General features: G+C 43.3%; 1 protein-coding gene across 3 annotated transcripts in view; it reads left to right on the top strand.

Moving 5' to 3' along the window:
- Positions 1-1,204: 1,204 nt before the first annotated feature.
- LOC111835833 (fibroblast growth factor 12-like) overlaps positions 1,205-22,204 on the top strand; it is a 98,133-nt gene continuing 77,133 nt past the window's right edge. The window contains exons 1-2 of one of the 3 annotated variants that reach the window (XM_023796539.2): positions 1,205-1,269; positions 1,414-1,549. In XM_023796539.2, coding sequence (XP_023652307.1) covers positions 1,531-1,549 — 19 coding nt within the window. In that variant the 5' untranslated portion in view covers positions 1,205-1,269; positions 1,414-1,530. Of the gene's footprint in view, positions 1,550-15,180; positions 15,372-22,204 lie in introns of those variants that run through there. The other 2 variants (XM_072701044.1, XM_023796538.2) reach the window with 2 other exon arrangements.

The raw sequence follows: 22,204 nt of genomic DNA, 5'->3' as shown, positions 1-22,204 counted from the left end.
TTAAAAGTCTGATCCCGTTTTTCCAGAGCTCCTTGGGACTCTGGATGATAGGCACTAAAGACAACATGGTTAAACCCTAGAGTTTGCAAAACCTGTTTGAAAAGGTTGGATGTAAAATTAGGTCTGTCTGAACTACTCTGAGAAGGCCGAAGGTGGTAAAAAACTTTGTTAAAGCCTTAATAATCAGAGGAGCAGTGAGTCCTTTGCGAGGGATTGCCTTTGGATAGCATGTTGCAGTACATATTATTATTAAAAGGAGCTGATTACCAGTTTTTGTCTTTGGTAATAGGCCTACACAGTCCACAATCACATACTGAAAAGGTTTGCCAAGTGCTGGGATGTGATAGAGCGGAGCAGGAGGGACTACCTGATTTGGTTTTTCTGCAGTCTGACAGGTTTTACAAGTACGGCAAAACTGCACCAGCATTTGGTCCCCACAATGTAATGTATACAATATATCACCTCCACACACACAGAGGTGTAGGGACAGGACAGGCAAGGGGCTCCCGAGCTGGGCCGATTACATAGTACATTACAATTACAAATCTGCTTTATTTGTGCATTCTGCTTTTCACAAAACTGAAAATAAAGGAATTGTGTTTAGTAAAATGTGTATTAATTTAGACTTGAAGGTCATAAATTTGACCATGTCAGTGGAAGATGTGTTGGAGGTCCCCCAATGTCCCTAGAATCGCACACACACACACACACACACACACACACGGAGGCTCACTAACACGCACTCACACACACACACACACACACACACACACACAGAGACAGAGAGGGAGAACAGACCTGTACTCATATCTTGTGGGGACCTTCCATTCATCTCTAAGGGCAAAACCCTAATCCCAGCAATGACAACCTTAACCTCTACCCGGCCCTAACCTTTACTATAAGTATCCAAACAAAATTAGAGACTTTTGGCATTTTCAATTTTTTGATATACATTCACAGATTTCTGTGGGGACCTGAAAAATGGTCCCCAGAACTTCTAAATAACAGGTATTTATCACATTGTGGGGTACACACACACAGACCTATATGTATGTATGTGTGTGTATACATGTATGTGATAATTGTTATGCAATTATATTTGTTACACAATATATAATTAGACATGAAAGCCACATTATTGAATCCATGACTTATAGATGTCACCTTAAAACTATTCTCTCAGTCGTGACGTCACTCCTCTAGTTGATAGGAGTGGAGCTGCTGCACCGCAGCACGGGGACAGCTACATATCTAGGCGCGTGGACGCAGGTAACGCGCTTCAGCTGCCTCGTCAAATTGAGTAACGAATTTCTCCTTTACAGCCATACTCCTAATGTAAAAACGGCCAGCTAGAAGAAGATACAAAATTCGCTGTGTATGCAGCTGTTCTCATGAGCCACTTATTGATTTCAGATAGGCACTGCGTCGGCATCCCTGTCTGAAGAGAAGAGCCACATCTCAAACAGCCAGACACGTTTTTTTCAACCACATCGTCTTAACGTGCCCTAACCAAATACCATCGCGACTGGGATGGAGAACAAAAGTGTGGGTAAGCAACTTTATGTGTTTTCGAAATACAGGTGTGGTTTGCCCGTAGCGTGGACGCGCGTGTCTGGTGCTGCGGGATGCTCAATGACGCGCTTATGTGAGTATACTGCGGTACTGGGAGATCGTACGCAGGACGGCTACTTCGCTGCAGGCATGAAGCTTAAAGTATTTTTAAGGGCATGGAGTTTCACAATTTATGTGAATAGCACTGGATGCCGCATATACTTCCGATCGGACATGACTTTATTGTCAACAAAAAGCAAATAAATTCTTAATGTGGAAAAATAACACATTCGCGACTGTAGGGCGTCTTTTCCTGCCTTGGGGCATAGGCAGATGTGCGTGTTATGTATGTAGTCTGCACTGTTAAATGAAATAATATTCTATACCACACATTAAACCCATATTTTTTTTTAAATATCATTTAACGTTTGGATTTTAAAAACGAATACGTATGGCTGCTGAGCATAAACAAAATCTAAAATAGTAACTGTTTGATGTATTTATACATGGTTGTAGACCATGATGGTAGTCTACGTAATTTCTGGCATACGTTACTCTTAACGTTATGCTGGTTTTAAAAAGGCTGCATCAACATGCAGGGCATGTTGTGCTCTGTGTTATACCCACCCCACTGCATTCGAATGCTAAGAAACATTTAGTGTATGGGACATACGTGCATGCATACTGTTTATTTTGAGTATTATGTCACTTTAAGTATAAAGTAACGTCTGAACTAACAAAGGTCTGCAAGCGTACTATTGTCCTAGAAATGCAGAGTAATGTGCTAATGTATGTATCTGTGTTAAAATACTCATACAGAACTAATAATGTGCTAACACAAAGGTTACAGTAATTAACACTTACGTGGGTACCTGGAGTAGAGTTGATGTACTGTATGTACTGACATAGTTAGTGCAATAATAAGTGTGTAATGCTAATAGGTCTACCTAATTGTAACAAACAGAATATACACACAAATACCCACTGCGAGTCTGTTAACTGGACTGAGTGAAGTTAATGTAAGAAGGACATGTGAAATCAGCAATTTAAGAATGTATGGAACTAGATATATTGAGGAATATAGTTTTAAGTAGTACTGTATATGGGGATGTAAGAGATGGGCTGTCAGAAGAAGCAGTAATGATGAAAGTTAAGGATATGCAATGTTATCATTAGGAGGATGTGGAAAATACTCTCTGATGGATGTAAAAGGGAATTCCTGATAAATTGTTATATTATTCTGAGATTATAATATTTTGAGCTATGCTTTTCCATGCAAATGTTTAGTGAATAATTTTAATTTGTATTGATTCATATAACTGACAAACAATACAGAGCATACAAGATAAATAAAAACATTTTGAATAGAAAACCAATATCTAACCAATATAATTTTCTGAGTAGGGTTGCCTTTGTTTATTTTATTATTTTGGGTAATAGTTCTAGTTTTTCTCTAGAATCCTAAATAATGCCAACAACCTTGCAAACAATCTTGTCAATTGCTTATTTTTTCACTTGGTGTAAAAAATTGTTGTAGTTCTGTATTTCTGTGGAAAACTTTACATGTTGTTAGTCATAGAACAGTATTCTGTAGTATCCATTATTCCATCATCACTAGGCAACAATATCAAGTGTATAAAAATTGCTATATTACCTTTTGTGCTAATGTTATAAACAAGACTTTTTAACCAGATGTAGGTCAAGATGGCACTGGCTTGAACAAAGAGAACAGGAAATAGAATCCTGTATATATTTTTCTGTTCACTACTTTGGTTAGATATTTGAGAATTTGTCTGATTTTATATTTAAGATTAATTATTTTGCAAAGTTTTTTTCACAAGGAATATTTTTCAAATTTTAGTTAAAAAACTGAATGTTGTAATTATAAGTTTTTTGCAAGCTTATAACATATTGTTATAAAAGAGAACCATATATTACATTACAATACGAGGTTTCTACTTTTGCAATTGTTTATTTTACTCTAGAAAGTAATATGATGTAAAATTGTTTACTAGTATTTGTATTTAATATAGAACTTTTAAAAATAATTTAATAAATGTTTCTGTATTTTTCACAAAAACACTTTTTCAAAAATACACTGAGTACAATTAAATATAAAGGATCTATAACTCTTTAAATAAATACATTTCATGAGATGTTTGCATGCCTCTATGATAGGAGTTATGTTGTCGTGACGTTTGCCCCTGGTAGGGTCTCCCAAGGCAAATTGGTTCTAGGTGAGTGGCCAGACTGTGGCCAAGTGTGGTTCATATTAACTCTAAATAAAATGAAGGTGTATGTTACCCTGCCCTGACTGGGGGGACCGGGGCCTTGCCCTGGAGCCAGGCCTGGGGCAGGAGCTAGAAGATGAGCCCAGCCAGGCAAAGCCCAAAGGGGTAACATGGGTTCACTCCGCTGTGGGCCCACCACTTGCAGGGAGAACCATGGTGATTGGGTGCAGTGGTGGCAGTCGAAGGCAGGGGCCTTGACGGACCAATCGATGGCAACCAAAATTGGCTCTTAGCACATGGAGCGTAACCTCTCTAGTAAGAAAGGAGCCTGAGCTGGGGTGGGAGGTAGAGAGATACTGACTAGATATAGTTGGGCTCGACTCTTGGACCAAACTGCTGGAGAGGGGCTGAACTCTAGACAACTCTATTCCAGTTACCCATGGGGAGGGGCACTAGGCAGGGGTGGGTCTGCTTGTAGACCCCCAGTTTGCTGCCAGTGCGTAACACTGGACCAGCTTTTCACCCTCACAAGGATATTGGAGGGTTCCTCGGAGTATGGGAGTCGATTTACTCCTGCATGTACTGTATACGTTCAGTCAGACTCAAACTGGCTTAGGTGTTCTGCACATGCTCCACAGTTCTCCCCCCCCCCCACCACCCACTCCTCAGGCTTTGCCTCAAAAGTAACAGAAGAGGCCGGTACACAGAAGAAGCATGGAGTATAGCAGAGGTGGAACTGTTAGCACACTCCAGCACCATACGCTGGTGTCGTCTGTTTTCCGATAACACCATAGCCACAAGGAACAGTGTGCATTTTGTTTGTAAAAAGAAAAAAAAAATACAAGATACAGCACTTATGAAATGTACAGCACTGTAAAGCTGTCCAGTTCACCGGTCAACTAAAGGGCGCTTTTTCATTGCATCAGAAACCGTACAGGCTGGGTATTTTATATTGAATTCGAGAAATGGCTGTAGTAGGACTGGACAAAGTGTCATATCAATACAAATATCATGTTATGCACATCCAATTCTTAAATTGCTAGTTAGCTACATCAAGATCAGGTTTTTTCTTACCTTCAGTTTGGTATGGTGCAGGGAGTTTAAGTCTCGCTAAAACATTTTTACTCTATCATAGGAAAGAAAACTTATGAAGTTGTGTAATTTTAATGATTATTCCTTCCTCAATATTATCTAGTATATGTTAAAAAATCAGTTTATCTCTTCTGCTTTTGCTTGAGTGCATTCTCCGAGACAATCATAATCATTTATATCCTTGCTGTTTAAATCACTCCTAAATGGGTATGTGAGAAATCTATGTTGAACTCCTTTTTTTGTTTCATAAATACTCCAATATTTATTATAACAAAATCACATTGCAATATTTGAAAAATTTCTCATACTGTGCTATCATAGTATATTATACAAAACTTTAATTCTTGTTATGCTATCCTAATCTTCTTGTATTTGTTCTTCTGACTAGATTGCAATTAAAAGTTGTGTCACTTCGTTTGTCCACGCATCCATTATTATTTATTTTATTAGTTTTTACGTCTGTGATGTAATAGGTCAACCCGGAAAAAGCCCAATATTAATAAGCTGAAAGGAGTCATATCGGCACATATTGTAGCGGAGTTGAACCTACCTCGGTCAAAAAATCGATTCCCCTTCATGCATGTATACTGAGACAAGGACATTCGTCCGATTAAATTGCATAGTAGGGCTAAAACCATAGCTTGACTTAGCTGTATATGTAAACGTACTGAGTATGAGGTCCCTGCCAGTCAGAATGTAGTTTTTTGTTTCTTTTTAAGGAATGATAAGATAGAGGTCACAGACTCCCTATACATTCATGTCTTGTCTCACTATGTTTTTGTAGATAAACCTTTTGTAGGATTGTGCTTTTGCATTGTTGCATTGTTGTGGTTGTCAGGTTTGGTGTACAGGCCTGTTACTCATGACTTCCCACCTGAGCATCCCTTGGCTGTGCATCTGCCTATTCTCAGAAAAACTATTTCTTTTTTCTTTCTGTAATGGAAGTCTGCCTGCATGTGGGTTCTCATTCACTGTGGGGACTGAGTTAAGATAAAACACAAGATAAAATGAAAACAAACTGCATATTTGAAGTAATATAGAACACTTCTGTTCTTTCTTACTGAATGTCACAAGCAAGCATTATGTGTGACTGTATCATTAGCATTTGTTTCAATTTAACTTCTAATGATTAAATATACATCCAATTCAGTCTCATCCATCCATCCATCCATCCATCCTCTCCCGTTTGTCCGGGTCGGGTCGCAAGGGCAGCAGTCTAAGCAGGGAAACCCAGACTTCCCTCTCCCCAGCCACTTCATCCAGCTCCTCCAGGGGAATCTCGAGGCGTTCCCAGGCCACCCGAGAGACATAGTTTCTCCAGCATGTCCTGGGTCTTCCCCGGGGCCTCCTCCCAGTGGGACATGCCCAGAGCACCTCACCAGGTAGGCGTCCAGGAAACATCCTGAGCAGATGACTGAGCCAGCTCATCTGACTCCTCTCGATGTGGAGGAGCAGCGGCTGTACTCTGAATCTCTCCCGAATGACCGAGCTTCTCACCCTATATCTAAGGGAGAGCCCAGCCACCCTGCGGAGGAAACTCATTTCGGCTACTTGTATTCGCGATCTCGTTCTTTCGGTCACTACCCACAGCTCATGACCATAGGTGAGGGTAGGAACATAGATCGACTGGTAAATCGAGAGCTTTGCCTTTTGGCTCAGTTCCTTCTTCACCATGACAGACCGATGCAGCGCCCGCATCACTGCTGACGCCGCACCGATCTGCCTGTCGATCTCCCATTCCATCCTTCCCTCACCCCAAGACACTTAAACTCTTCCACTTGGACCCCCCTCCTCGACCCAGAGAGAGCATTCCACCATTTTCCAGCTGAGGACCATAGTCTTGATTTGGAGGTGCTGATTCTCATCCCAGCCACTTCACACTCAGATGTGAACTGCTCCAGTGAGAGCTGAAGGTCCCGGTCTGATGAAGCTAATACAACCACATCATCTGCAAAAAGCAGAGACCTAATCCTGAGGTCACCAAACTGGACACCCTCAACGCCCTGGCTGCGCCTAGAAATTCTGTCCGGCGTTAAATAAACTAATAATGAAAACAATTGCAGCAAAAAGAAAAATAGCGATCTTGCAGGTAACGCTTATTACCCTCCTAATAACACTAGAACCGTCTTTTCCCACGCCAGTGAACAAGCAAGAACTACTTCGGTGTATGCAACCCTTTTGTTTGCGCTATTGTGTTGTTAGCTGCTGTTATTAACACTAATAACACTCAAAAAACCATAATGTTCATAACAGAGTGGCTGTTCTGTCCTGAAACCGTAAAGCTGGAATTTTTTTAATGCTATTGCCTATTAAAAAACCAAAGGTTTGATACACTGAAGTATATTGCAGCTGGTGTTTAAAAGGAGCTCGCCGGTTATATTGATGATAGGACCTTTCTGAAACAATCTCGGACCATGAAATAGGAAGGCAATTCACTTACAGCTCAGTAGCGGAATCAGTATTTTTCCGTACCGCGAATGTAACATTTTCCTTGGGTTTCACGTGTTTGCTGTTTGGGGGCCGTCTTGGGCCAATTCTGATTGGTGAGCATGACTGCATGGCACGCGAGAAGCACGGGGCTTGTGATTGGTGAGAATGACTGTCACACAGGGAGCACGGCATGAATTTGTAAAACTATTCTCACAGCAGTTTTAAACCCTGGGTCCGACATGCTGTATAATGTGCATCCTAAATTGCGATTATTGCGACTTACTAATCGCGTTTTCGATTTGAAATCGATAAATCGTGCAGCCCTAGTATAGAGCTGGTCCACTGTTCCACGGCCAGGGCGGAAACCACACTGCTCCTCCTGAATCCGAGATTCGACAATCCGACAGACCCTCCTCTCCAGGACCTCCGAATAGACCTTACCTCGGAGACTGAGGAGTGTGATCTCCCTATAGTTGGAGCACACCCTCCAGTCCCCCTTCTTAAAGAGGGGGACCACCACCCCGGTCTGCCAGTCCAGAGGCACTGCCCCCGATGTCCATGCAATGCTGCAGATGTGTGTCAACCAGGACAGCCCCCCAGGATCCAGAGCCTTGAGGAACTTCGGGCGGATCTCATCCACCCCCGGGGCCCAGCCACCGAGGAGCTTTTTAACCACCTAAGTGACCTCCGCCCCAGAGATAGGGGTGTCCACCCCCAAGTCCCCAGACTCTGCTTCCTCATTGGAAGGTGTCGGTGGGATTGAGGAGGTCTTCGAAGTATTCCCTCCACCGACCCAAAATGTCTCGAACTGAGGTCAGCAGGTTGAGGTTCTTTCCCGCCCTGAGCCGCCGGATGGTGGACCAGAATCTCTTCGAAGCCGTCCGGAAGTCGTTCTCCCTGGCCTCGCCAAACTCCTACCACACCCGAGTTTTTGCCTCAGTGACCGCCGAAGCCGCATTTCGCTTGGCCTGTCGGTACTTGTCAGCTGCCTCTGGAGTCCCACAGGCTAAAAAGGCCCGATAGGACTCCTTCTTCAGCTTGGCGGCATCCCTCACTGCTGGTGTCCACCACCGGGTTTGGGGATTGCTGCCACAACAGGCACCGACCACCTTACGGCCATAGCTCCGGTCAGCCACCTCCACAATGGAGGCGCGGAACATGGCCTATTCGGACTCAATGTTCCCTGCCTCCCCTGGTACATGGGCGCAGCTCTGCCGGAGGTGAGAGTTGAAGCTCCTTCTGACAGGGGATTCTACCAGATGTTCCCAGCAGACCCTCGTTATACGCTTGGGCCTGCCAGGCCTGACCGGCTTTCTCCCCCACCAGCGGAGCCAACCCACCACCAGGTAGTGATCAGTTGACAGCTCCGCCCCTCTCTTCACCCGAGTGTCCAAGACATGCGGCCGCAAGTCCGATGACACGACTACAAAGTCGATCATCGAACTGCGGCCTAGGGTGTCCTGGTGCCAAGTGCACATATGAACACCCTTATGCCTGAACATGGTGTTCATTATGGACAATCCGTGGCGAGTACAGAAGTCCAACAACAGAACACCACTCGGGTTCAGATCGGGGGGGTCGTTCCTCCCAATCACGCTACTCCAGGTCTCACTGTTATTGCCCACGTGAGCATTGAAGTCCCCCAGCAGAATAAGAGAGTACCCAGGGGGAGTGCTCTCTAACACCCTTTCCAAGGACGCCAAAAAGGGTGGGTATTCTGAACTGCCGTTTGGTGCATAAGCGCAAACAACAGTCATGACCCGTACACTTACACCCAGGCAAAGGGAGGCTACCCTCTCGTCCACCGTGGTAAACCCCAATGTACAGATGCCCAGCCAGGGGGCAATAAGTATGCCCACCCCTGCTCGGCACCTCTCCCCGTGAGCAACTCCAGAGTGGAAGAGGGTCCAGCCCCCCTCAAGGAGAGCCCAAGCCGTGTGTCGAGGTGAGCCTGACTATATCTAGTCGGAACCTCACAAGCTCGCGCACCAGTTCAAGCTTCTTCCCCGCCAGAGAGGTGACATTCCATGTCTCTAGAGCTAGCTTCTGCAGCAGAATTCTACAAAACATTTTGGCCTCTGCTAGCACCACTATTCCATAGAATGGTTATAGAAATTAAAGAAACTGGCAGCATCCCTCCAAATATGAATTGTGCAGACATTAACCTGCTCCTCAAACCTGACAAAAACCCTGCTCTCCCCTCTAGCTATCGACCAATATCACTTATAAATGCGGACCTTAAAATCATCAGCAAGGCACTGGCTAGTAGAATTGAAAAAGTGACACCTTATATAATACATCCAGATCAAATGGGTTTCATTAAAGGCAGACAGTCCACTAACAACATGAGGAGACTAATTGGCATAATAGACTACTGCAACATTCAAAATAAGGAAGCCATAATCATCTCATTGGACGCAGAAAAGGCTTTTGACAGGGTCAACTGGAAATTTCTAATGGCAACCTTACTAAAATTTGGATTTCGTGAGAACTTCGTAACCTGGATTAAAATTTTATACAGTTCACCTAAAGCCTGCGTAAAAACGAATGATCAAATCTCCCCAAGCTTCACTCTCAGAAGGGGCACTAGGCAAGGTTGTCCACTTTCTCCATCACTATTTGCTATATTTATTGAATCATTGGCAGCAGCAATTTGAAATAATAATAATATCAAAGGTATTCAAACAGCAAGTATAACCCATAAAATTAGTCTTTATGCAGATGATGTATTACTTTTTCTTCAAAATACACAGGGTTCCCTCACGGAGACGATAAGACTCATAGATCAGTTCTCCTCCATATCAGATTACTGTATTAATTGGAACAATCGACTACTCTTCCAATATCTTGTGACTTCCAGTCCAATCCAACTATCCCACTTCAATCTGGGAACATTAGATATCTGGGTATTAACATTTCTGCCAAGCTTTCAGATCTGACGCGATTAAATTTTAGTCAACTGCTTAAAAAGATAGAAGATGACCTTGCACGGTGGAACAATCTACCCACATCACTTCTGGGAAGAGTAGCAACAATCAAAATGATGATCCTACCAAACATTAACTACATGTTCTCAATGGTTCCGAGTCAACCTCCGCGGACTTGGTTTAAATCACTGGACTCCTTAATTTCAAAATATCTATGGAAATCCAAACCACCACGAATAAGTTTAAAAACTTTACAGAAACCCAAAAACTGTGGGGGTTTGGAGCTTCCCAATTTCTACAACTACTTTCTTGCCAATAGATTGATATCTATTTAGGATTGATGTCCTAAAATGGACTACGCAAAATAACTTAGACCTTAACTGGCTGGATATTGAGCAAACTTTCTGTAATGATATTCAAGTCCAGGACCTGCCATTTATCAGTCATATACTTAAACGACATTGCTGTTTTAAGAGCATCATCAGCACATCGCTGACAGCCTGGTGGGAATTTCTTAGAATGAACCAAACTTCACTGGTCCCATGCAAACTGACACCCATCTGGAACAACCCTGACATCCTGTTAAATAAAAAAGTGATAAACTTCCTGGCTTGGCATAATAAAGGAATCAAGCGCCTCGAACATATAATCCAAGACAATCGCATGATATCATTTGACAAAATAGCAGAAACTTATAGCATTGAGAAAAACAAATACTTAGAATATCTTCAACTTAAATCAATAATACATAATAGATGGTGCTGTAAGCAATTAGATCTGGAGCTTTCACCTAAAATAGCAAACTTCTTAATAACTCCAACTAAAAAACTACTGTCTAGGATTTACTGTACGTGCATCTAGCAGAATCTGATACAGCGCTCTCACTCCCTACCCACAAATGGGAAAGGGATTTACTCATCAATCCAGACACTAACTGGATGCAAATTTGCTTGAATACCTTTTGAATGAATCAAAACTTCAACCTGCAGCTATTACAGTACAAAATTTTACACAGAACACACTACACAAGGCAGAGGATGTTCCAGATGGGTATCAGAGATACTGACATATGCCTAACTTGTAAGAAGGACGCACCAGATAATTACCTGCATGCTTTCTGGTACTGCACACCGGTCAACTAATTCTGGCAAAGGATTTGTGAAGACACACCTAGGGCATCCCATCCCACCCTCGCCCTCACTCTGCCTGCTTGGGGACCTCACTAACACTAATACAGACACAAATAAATCTTGCATGCTTCTCACAGTACTAACCATTGTCAAGAAAACAATCCTTCTGAACTGGAAGTCAAAAGAGAATTTAAACATAAATCTGTTCAAAAATCTACTCTTGGATTATGTTTCCATGGAGAGGATGTCTGCCTGTAAGAAAAATCATTTGATCGATTTTGAAGATAGTTGGACTCCAATAATTAATTTTTTAATGTAATGTCGTCAGGGGTGGTGGGGCCTTGCCATCACTGTCCCGGGTTGGGGGCTGGGTTCCGCCTGTGCCTCTGCGCTGGGGTGTGTGGGTTTGGGGGCGTGGGCTCTATCTGCTGGGGCCGCTGCTCCGGCTCCCGGGCGGGTGGTTGCCCGCATGCTGGGGGGCTTGGTCTGCCCAGGCCCGTTGCCTGGTGGGGGCAGGTCGTTGTCTGCCGTTGGCGATTCCGGTGCAGGGCCCTCGGGCGCTGTGGGGTGGTTGGGGGGCAGTGGGGGGGGCCTCTGCCTCACCTGGGGGGGGGCCTGGGGTGGCCGGGGGGCGGGGGTCACCCCGCCTGGCTGGACCGGCTCCCCATTTGCCGGGGGGTCTGGGGTTGTCCCGTCCTTGGCTGCTAGCTGTGGTCTCATCGGGCATGGTGGGGTGGGACGGTCTGCGCCTTGGGGGGGGGGGGGGTTCCCTGCTGCCGGGCTGCCTGTGGCGCCCCTGAACACCTCGGGTTGGCCATCCCTGCCGGCTGTGCTGGGTCGGGGATGGGGACTAATCGGGGCCAGTCAAGGATCTGGCTCCGGTGCCGGGGGGGGCCCACTCCTGGCATGCCCTTATTGCTCCCCTGGGCCCAACACCACATTTCACACAACACTAGGGCCTTGAGGGGCAGTGGGGAGGTGCGCGGAGACACTGCCCCTCAAATTTTACTTGCATGTTAGACACCACATGACACTAGGGCTGAGGAGGTGGGTTGAGGCAGGTGGGGTGCCCGTGCCTCAACTGCTCGCCCACTTTTTGCACCTTAGTCATATACACAGTCCATATTACATTAGGGCCTTGGGGATGCGGGGAGGGGGATGGGGGACTCTGCCATTTGCCAGTGGTGGGGCCCTCATAGCTGAACTGCACCCACTAATTTTAATGCATTGTAGACATAAACACAAAGCTCTCTCACACATATACATGCACACCTCACACCAACATGGGACGGGGAGGGGATGGGGGCTGAGCCCCCCCCCCAACTCTCTGTCTCTGGCCCTGCGCAGGTGGGGTGGCCCGCCGGGTGGAAGATCCATCATGGGGGGGTTCACTGGACCCTGGCGGGTGTGGGCGGCCTCCTCTCTTGGGCCGCGGGCCGGGTGGTGCTTGGCTCTGCTGCGCCGTGGTGGGAATCTTGGGCCACTCTGGGCCCTGCTAGACGGATTGGGGGGGACGGGCTGGGGGGCTGGGGCCCCTCCGGTGTGTGGGGGGCCGTCCGCCGGGGGGGTGGTCCTGGTTGGTGGCGCCCTTCGGCCCTGGACCCAACTGCCTCGGTGGGGGGGGTTGCGGGTGGGGCTGGGCCTCCCTGTACGGGGGTTGCCGCCCCCTTAGTCCCTTGCGGGCTCCCTCTCGGGTTGGGAGGGTGGTTGTCTCGGGGGCGCGTGGCCGTGGGCCCTTGTGCCGGGGGGGCAGCGGGGTGGCCTCGGTTGCCTGGTTCTCCAATGACAAATCAGTTCACACCTACACTTGCACATACATACAAGAATGGTTGAGCGATCAATATCATTATTAATATTACTTTTTAGGATATGTTATAGGATTTGAAATATACATGTATAAGGGTAGGATCACGTGTGTGTATGCTACATATATATAATACCGATTTGTCGCATTATTAATTATTATTATTATTACTGATGATGTTATAATTTTTGTTGTTTGATGTCCTTAAGTAATGAGTGTTATGTTTATTATGGTTGTTTGTATTCTGTATTCCCCTATACTTAATTTTTTCCATCCCACCTACATTATTAGTGTTATTATTTCTGTATACCTTTTTTTTTTTTTTTTTTCTCCCCCTCTCCCCATGGTGATTAATGTCTGTTATTGTTACAATTCTTGTTTCTGTATCCCCCCCTGTTTTTTTTTTTTCCTTTTTCCACGGGACGGGTGAGTTCAGAGCGGCCACACTCTTTGCTCTTGAATGTAATGTAAAATAAAGTTGTCCTCCAAAGAGGGGGGGTGGTGGTGGGCAATGAAGAAAAAAACAGAGATAGATGATTACCATTTTTTAACTAATTACACAATCGCCCAATAATTATGCACTGGTCTTCATTATATTGTCCAGGAAGTACCTGACATTGTCAGGGAAACTGATCAAGAGTTTGCTGCTGCAATTTTTAGCAAGACCCTTAATCTTAACTGGCCCAGTAAAAAGATAATACTGTAAGCTGCGGTTAAAGGGAACAATTATTAATAAAGATGTCATATCCATAGTCCAACATTTGTTACATTCTTACAATTTTAAAAATGCAGCTACATATGAAAAATAATAGTGCGTTGCAGTTCGTTAAACAAATAAGAAATATAATTATGTCATGCAATTTTTTTTATGAAGTGCACCAAACTGTTTATTTGATGTGCATAACAAGTAAAATCTGTTCATGGTAAAAAAAAAAAAGAGCTAGCTTCTGCAGCCGAGGATCGATCCGCCAAGGTCCTCGCCTTCAGCCAACGCCCAACTCACACAGCACCCAACCCCTTTGGCCCCTCCAATAGGGGGTGAGCCCATTGGAGGGGGGACCCACGTGCCTTCTTCGGGCTCTGCCTGACCAGGTCCCATGGGTGCAGGCCTGGCCACCAGGTGCTCGCCATCAAGCCCCACCCCGAAGGTCTGGTTTGAGGGGGGGGCCCCGGTGACCCGTGTCTGGGTGAGGGAAATTGTGGATCCATTATATTTCTCTTGATAAGGAATCTTTTGAGCCGCACTTCGTCTGGTTCCTCACCCAGGACCTGTTTGACTACCAGGGGCATAAAGTCCTAGGGAAACTTAGATCCTGGGATCATTGGAACACACAAACCTCTCCACCACAATAAGGTGTCGGCTCCAGGAGAGGTTCAGTCTCATCGTTCTGCCTAAATGCTTATTAATTCTTGCAACCTGGTTGGAAGTTGGCTGGACAAATACCTGTTACTTGTTTTAGATTCATTTTAGACTCATTTTTACAGTCTTACAAAAAGTAAGGTGAGGCAGTCTTCATGCAGGAGTGGTGGATTTGATGCCATGAAGTTGATTACTTTTATAATTTTATACATAACTGACCATAAGTAGTTTCATTTTTCCTTCATGTACACACATTAGTCACTCTCTAAATTACTATTCAAAATTTCATTTATTTACTCAGCTTATTTGATCTTTGATGGAAATTTTCTATGGAATATTAAAACTTATTAGCATAGACAAACTCAGTCCTTCATTCATCCACGCTTAGTATTAGCCAGTTTTTACTGTATGCTATTTGTGCGTTTATTTTACTTATTGCTGAGAATTTCCTTCTCAAACTATTTTAGCACATAAACACAGTTTTACAACCATACCAGTCTTGCCAGTTTATACTGAGCAAAATAGATACTATTTCCATTGCACTGAAAAAATAAGGTATCATATATCCTAATCAAATATCTGTTTCTGGATGTATTTGACAGCTAGTTGTTTCATTGAATAAGTTTTTAGTGGTGTCTTATTACAGTGTTAAAATACTCCCCTTGAGTGTATGAGGAGGAGATGCATTGAAAACAGCGGAACCTGTGCAGAAGCTAAGTAGAAGTGGTGACTTTAATCACACCATGAGTCAGATCTGCAGTTTTATTCGCAATCTGTTATCTAAAGAAACTGAAACTGAGGGAACTGAAACAGAGGAAGCTACTCCCAAACCTGAAAAAACTGAGGGTGAGTCTGTCTCTATGGGTTTTTTATTTATTCTGCCCTTTCTCTTCCTGTTATACATTATTATGCATTTCTTCTGCTACAGCATGACGTATGACTATTTTATACACAGCTATAGTGGAATAGAGATAAAACGTATTACAAAAAGATTTCAGATTTTTAGGATGGCTTATATGCATTTCCTATGAAACAATTTAAAAACAACATGTTGAATACTTAAAGTGAGGTGTAGGTTTCATATATGTGTACACAAAAATAGTTGTTACTTGTCTGTTAAGGTCTAATTTTGAATTAGCAACTTCATGTAAACTATATTTATCCAGTAACTGGCAGAATGTCATAGATAACTGATTGAATGATCTTTGTTTAAGAAATTGTTGACAATGCTAATGGTGCAAGATTTTTTTTTCTTCAAAAAAATAGAAGTATACATTTATAGGCAAAATTCACATTTCAACAAAAGTACATAATTATGTTCACAACCTCAAAATTACAACATCTTAATGAAAATCACATAATGAGATGTGGATTGTGATAGTAAATGATAGCACTGATAGTGTAAAAATTATCAGGGGCCGGATAAAGGGTTTTATTTGTGTGTGGAATGTTCAGTGGCTTGAACTTGTTTATTCCTTAGGGAGCTCAACTGAGGCCGTCTCAGTCGTGCATGTTATGAGGAATATAAAGTTCTTCGTATTTTTAAGCCCACCCCTCTCACTCAGTAATGACTGTAAGAAATATTCAGCACAAAAGTATAAATACCCCAGATGGGGACATTTAATATCACCAGCTCTGATCCTAACTCCTCACATGGGACATTATGACTACCTTCATTAATATCTGTTTACACCTCAGCACTTGACTTTCTGTACAGGTGGACAAGTACAACCAGCATGATCGTCCACACATATACACATAATGTTTGTTTGCTATGTGTTCCTTGATGAAAGTTAATAGATTATTTTGATTACTTTCAATAATCAGACAATATTGTGTGGACAGGTTCATGTTTTTGAAAAAATAGTACAGGGGAAAATTAATCAATGACTCCATAAAAAAGGGGAGTAACTTCATAAATCCCTTAAGAATTTGAGAAAATGCCATATTCCATCCATCTTCTTATCTGAAGAGTCTAACCCAGACATCACTGAACTGAAACACACATACACTTACACACACTGGAGGGCCATTTAGACTAACTGCATATCTTTAGATGGTGGAAAGAAACTGGAAAAGCAAGAAGAAATCTGCATGACATTAGGTGAACATATAGGCTGCAGACAACCCAATCTGACCTCCATCAATTCATCCTTTTTCTGTAACCACTTGTCCAAAGCCTATTTTGGATGCAACAGGAACAAGACAGAGAACATCCCAGGATGGGGTGCCAACCCATTGCAGGACCCACTCACACACCGAGCACACCTTTGGGCAATTTAGCAACTCCAACTGACCTTGACAGGTTTTTGAACTATGGGGGGACACCAGAGTATCCGGAGCAAACCCCACAATGACACGGGAAGAAAATAAAAATTCCTCACACATGGAGTCATACCAGAGACCCTGAACCCTGTCCTATTAGGCAACCGTGCTAAACACTGTGCCACCATGCCACGCCCAATCTAATCTCCCAAGTTATGCAAACAGGTTTATTAAGTAACGTCCATCTCCCCACCCTTCTCCATGCTCACTCTCACCATTACTATTTACACTGTTTATTGAACCCCTAGCAGCTGCCATCCATCAAAACACCAAAATTAGCGTGTGGCTCTGTGGGCTAAGTCTGTGTGTCTGCAATCACAAGGGTTCAAACCCAGCCTCCGCATATCTTCAGGTCCTTGAGCAAGGCCCTTAACCCCCAGCTCCCTGGGTGCCACAACAGGTGGCAGCCCTTCGTGGGCAACTTACTCTACAAAGAGCAAGTTGAGGGAGGCGTAAAGACAATTTCCCCATGAGGATCAATAAAGTATCCATTATTATTATCACTGGTATGGCCACCCTAAACACAACTCACAAAATCAGTCTATATGCAGATGACCTATTACTATACACTCACCTAAAGGATTATTAGGAACGCCTGTTCAATTTCTCATTAATGCAATTATCTAATCAACCAATCACATGGCAGTTGCTTCAATGCATTTAGGGGTGTGATCCTGGTCAAGACAATCTCCTGAACTCCAAACTGAATCTCAGAATGGGAAAGAAAGGTGATTTAAGCAATTTTGAGCGTGGCATGGTTGTTGGTGCCAGACGGGCCGGTCTGAGTATTTCACAATCTGCTCAGTTACTGGGATTTTCACGCACAACCATTTCTAGGGTTTACAAAGAATGGTGTGCAAAGGGAAAAACATCCAGTATGCGGCAGTCCTGTGGGCGAAAATGCCTTGTTGATGCTAGAGGTCAGAGGAGAATGGGCCGACTGATTCAAGCTGATAGAAGAGCAACTTTGACTGAAATAACCACTCGTTACAACCGAGGTATGCAGCAAAGCATTTGTGAAGCCACAACACGCACAACCTTGAGGCGGATGGGCTACAACAGCAGCAGACCCCACCGGGTACCACTCATCTCCACTACAAATAGGAAAAAGAGGCTACAATTTGCACGAGCTCACCAAAATTGGACAGTTGAAGACTAGAAAAATGTTGCCTGGTCTGATGAGTCTCGATTTCTGTTGAGACATTCAAATGGTAGAGTCAGAATTTGGCGTAAACAGAATGAGAACATGGATCCATCATGCCTTGTTACCACTGTGCAGGCTGGTGGTGGTGGTGTAATGTGTGGGGGATGTTTTCTTGGCACACTTTAGGCCACTTAGTGCCAATTGGGCATCGTTTAAATGCCACGGCCTACCTGAGCATTGTTTCTGACCATGTCCATCCCTTTATGACCACCATGTACCCATCCTCTGATGGCTACTTCCAGCAGGATAATGCACCATGTCACAAAGCTCGAATCATTTCAAATTGGTTTCTTGAACATGACAATGAGTTCACTGTACTAAAATGGCCCCCACAGTCACCAGATCTCAACCAAATAGAGCATCTTTGGGATGTGGTGGAACGGGAGCTTCGTGCCCTGGATGTACATCCCACAAATCTCCATCAACTGCAAGATGCTATCCTATCAATATGGGCCAACATTTCTAAAGAATGCTTTCAGCACCTTGTTGAATCAATGCCACGTAGAATTAAGGCAGTTCTGAAGGCGAAAGGGGGTCAAACACCGTATTAGTATGGTGTTCCTAATAATCCTTTAGGTGAGTGTATATACAAAATCCTCTAACATCACTTTCCAGTCTAACTGAGACATTTTCCATCATTTCAGAATATTGAGTCAATTGGTCCAAATTCATTTTTCTCCCAGTTAAGCATAACCAGTGGAAAGCTGTGATCCCCCAATCTTGAAATTGATATATTCAGACATGCAACAAAATCCTTGGCTTGAAATTCAGTTTGTGAAGAATTGTCCATTAAAGATTTACCATTCATATCTCATTCCACTGTCCCCATCTCTTTGTCTTCTAGGTGATCTTACAGCCATACATGCAAATATCACAGGATCATACTTATCACCTAAAAATAACAATACTCCTTAACAACAACAACAAATTTATTTTTGTATAGTGCATTATCACAACATTACATCGTCTCAAAGTGCTTTACAGCATCCCCACCCAAAGCCCCCAGTGAGTAAGCCATAGGCGACAGTGGCAAGGAAAAACTCCCTAGAAGGAAGAAACCTTGGGAGGGACCAGACTCAAAGGGGGAGCTGATCCTCCAGGGGCCGGCAGGGAGAGTCAAATAGACACAAACGGGGAGCAGGGGGAAGATGGCAAGCCGGTGCCAATGCTCCCTCCAATCGCCAGGCAACCAGAAGGCAGGGAGCATGTCATACAAGGAAGATGACACAGGCAGAACGGCAAGCTGGATGCACGGACGTAATTGGTAGAGGCGATGTTACATGTAGCAGGGTGTGCTGGACATCTTGATAGATTGAGGGCTCCAGGCAGCACCCCCCAGGAGAAGTAGGGGAAATAAAATATGCAATTAGTCAAAGTAGGGGAGACTATAGGCAGTGCCAAAAGTTAGATGAGTGCAATATGAAGTGCAATGCTCCGGCAGATATAGCTATGGCAGCATAAGTAGGAGGGAGAGGCAAGTGGGAATGCAGGCATGGGGAGTCCCTGAAATGTCAGCACTCCAATCCCACAAGCGATTGTGAAGCTAGAGTGACAGCACTGTCAATTCAGTTTATCCAAAGCCAATGGCACCGATCCCCACCCAGCTCTACACCTCACACTATAGGTATAACTGGGAGTGAGAAGTTAGCTAGAGCTAGAACTAGTGTCCCTATAAGCTAAACTAAACAGATGTGTTTTTAGTCTAGACTTGAATATTGAGAGTGAGCCTGAAATCCGCACATCCGGTGGAAGGCCATTCCACAGCTGAGGAGCTCTATAGGAGAAAGCTCTGCAGCCTGCCGTAGCTCTTTCTACCCTAGGTACTAACAGATATCTCGCACCTTGAGAACGAAGCAAGCGCGGGGGGTTATATGAGGTCAGCAGATCACTAAGGTATTCTGGTGCAAGGCCATTCAGTGCTTTATAAGTTAATAGCAGTATTTTATAGTCAATCCGAGACTTAACTGGTAACCAGTGAAGGGAGGATAAGACTGGTTTAATGTGATCAAATTTTTTTGTGTTTGTGAGAACTCTGGCTGCTGCATTCTGTACCAGCTGAAGTTTATGTAAGGATCCAGATGGGCAACCAGAAAGGAGGGCATTACAGTAGTCCAGTCTGGAAGTTACAAAGGCATGTATTAATTTTTCTGCATCACGAAGTGAGAGCATCTTACGAAGCTTGGCTATGTTCCGTTGATGATAAAACGCAGTTCTAGTAATACTTCTTATGTGAGCATCAAAACATAGATCTGAATCAACTAGAAGACCAAGATTTCTAACCACCATGTTAGGTTGTGTAGGAAGGCCACTAATGCTAAGGTGGTGCAACGTATTTCTTGCAGCCTTGGGACCAATCACCAGTACTTCTGTTTTTTCTGTTTAACATTAGGACATTTTTTGCCATCCAGCACCGGATATCTAACAGACAGTCTTCTAACCGAGATAGGAGTGATGTATCATCAGGGTTAACAGATATATATAACTGTGTATCATCTGCATAACAATGAAACCCAACACCATGATTTCTAATAATGTTACCAAGAGGTAGCATGTATAGGGTAAACAGTAGTGGGCCCAGTACTGATCCCTGTAGGACACCGTATGTGACTTTGGTGGCCTTGGATGATTCGTTGTTCGCATGGGCGTACTGATAGCGATCAGTTAAATATGAGCGGAACCAAGAGAGTGCTGTCCCCGTAATGCTAACTACACCTTCTAAACGGTCCAAGAGGATATTATGGTCCACAGTATCAAATGCTGCAGTTAAATCTAGTAATTCCAACAGCCATATACAGCCATGGTCTGAAGCCATAAGTAAATCATTCATTACTTTGACTAGAGCAGTTTCTGTGCTATGGTTTGGTCTAAAGCCAGACTGATATAATTCATTAGTATTATTTTTTTGTAGGAAAGAAGACAACTGACGAACTACAACCTTTTCCATGATCTTTGAAACGAAAGGAAGATTTGAGATAGGTCTATAGTTTCCTAAAACACTAGGTTCAAGATTTGGTTTCTTTAGGACGGGTCTAATAACAGGCATTTTAAAAGGTTTTGGAACATATCCAAGCTTAAGAGATGAGTTTAACACATTTAACAGGGGATTTGCTAATCTGCAGTGCAATTTCCTTGAAGAATTTTGTAGGAATTGGGTCTACGAGTCTAGTAGAGGATTTACAGGAGGAAATTAAGTTCAAGTGTTCTGAGTGTTTTATAGGAATGAAAGATTCAAAGGTCTCATTATTGGTAGGCATAAGACTAGCAGGAGTCTGGCAGCCGTAGGTAGCTAAGGACGTGCACTGGATGATCTGTCTAATCTTAGTTATTTTACCATTAAAATTTAATAAAGTCATCACTCTTTGGAGCTTGCGGGTTTAATGGAGAATTCTGTGTTAACCTAGCCACGGATTCAAAAACTGGAAATACAGGCATAAAATAATGTCACAGTGGCTTAATCTTCTAATAGAATATCTCTCAATGGAACTAATCTAAAAATAAAACAGACCCAATGATACCTGGGAACCCATTCTTGTAGCTCTCAGCCTTTCAGCAAGTTGACCCCCTGTTAATTTAAAATAGTTTTTGTCTTGCTTTGTTTTATTTATTGCTTGTTTAGGAAAAGTGCATATTCAAGTGTATATAGAAACTATATATAAGTATATAGAAACTGGCTAATGAATACTATGCCCTCTTCGACATGAACTTAATGTCCATCATCGGTCTACATTGCTCTTTTTTATATTTGTATATTTGGGGATTTTTTGTCTTTCTTGTTGGTTGTCTCTTTTGTTTGTCTTGAAATAATACATAAAAAAAAAAAAAAAACATCCAGTACAGGATTGTGGAAATACTAGAGGTCTTCCTGAGGCAACACAGGGCATAAAGCAGGGGAATATTCAGGACAGGGCCCATAAATTGGGAAATTTAGAAATAGCAGGTAACCTAACTGTATGTCTATAACTGCAGGGGAGACACCATCTATACATATACTGATTTACCACCCACTGTCCGCTTTAAGAACATGAATGAAATGGCCATCTTTGTATCAATTATTTGAATAAAATTTAGATTACTTAATTAAATCAGTTAAACCTACTTTTAGATATTTTTTAAACATTTACTGCAATTTAAGCTATGCTTTCAGTGGACA

Source organism: Paramormyrops kingsleyae, chromosome 17 (genome assembly GCF_048594095.1).
Source record: "Paramormyrops kingsleyae isolate MSU_618 chromosome 17, PKINGS_0.4, whole genome shotgun sequence".
Lineage (NCBI taxonomy): Eukaryota > Metazoa > Chordata > Actinopteri > Osteoglossiformes > Mormyridae > Paramormyrops > Paramormyrops kingsleyae.
This window is presented reverse-complemented; position numbering and strand designations above follow the sequence as displayed.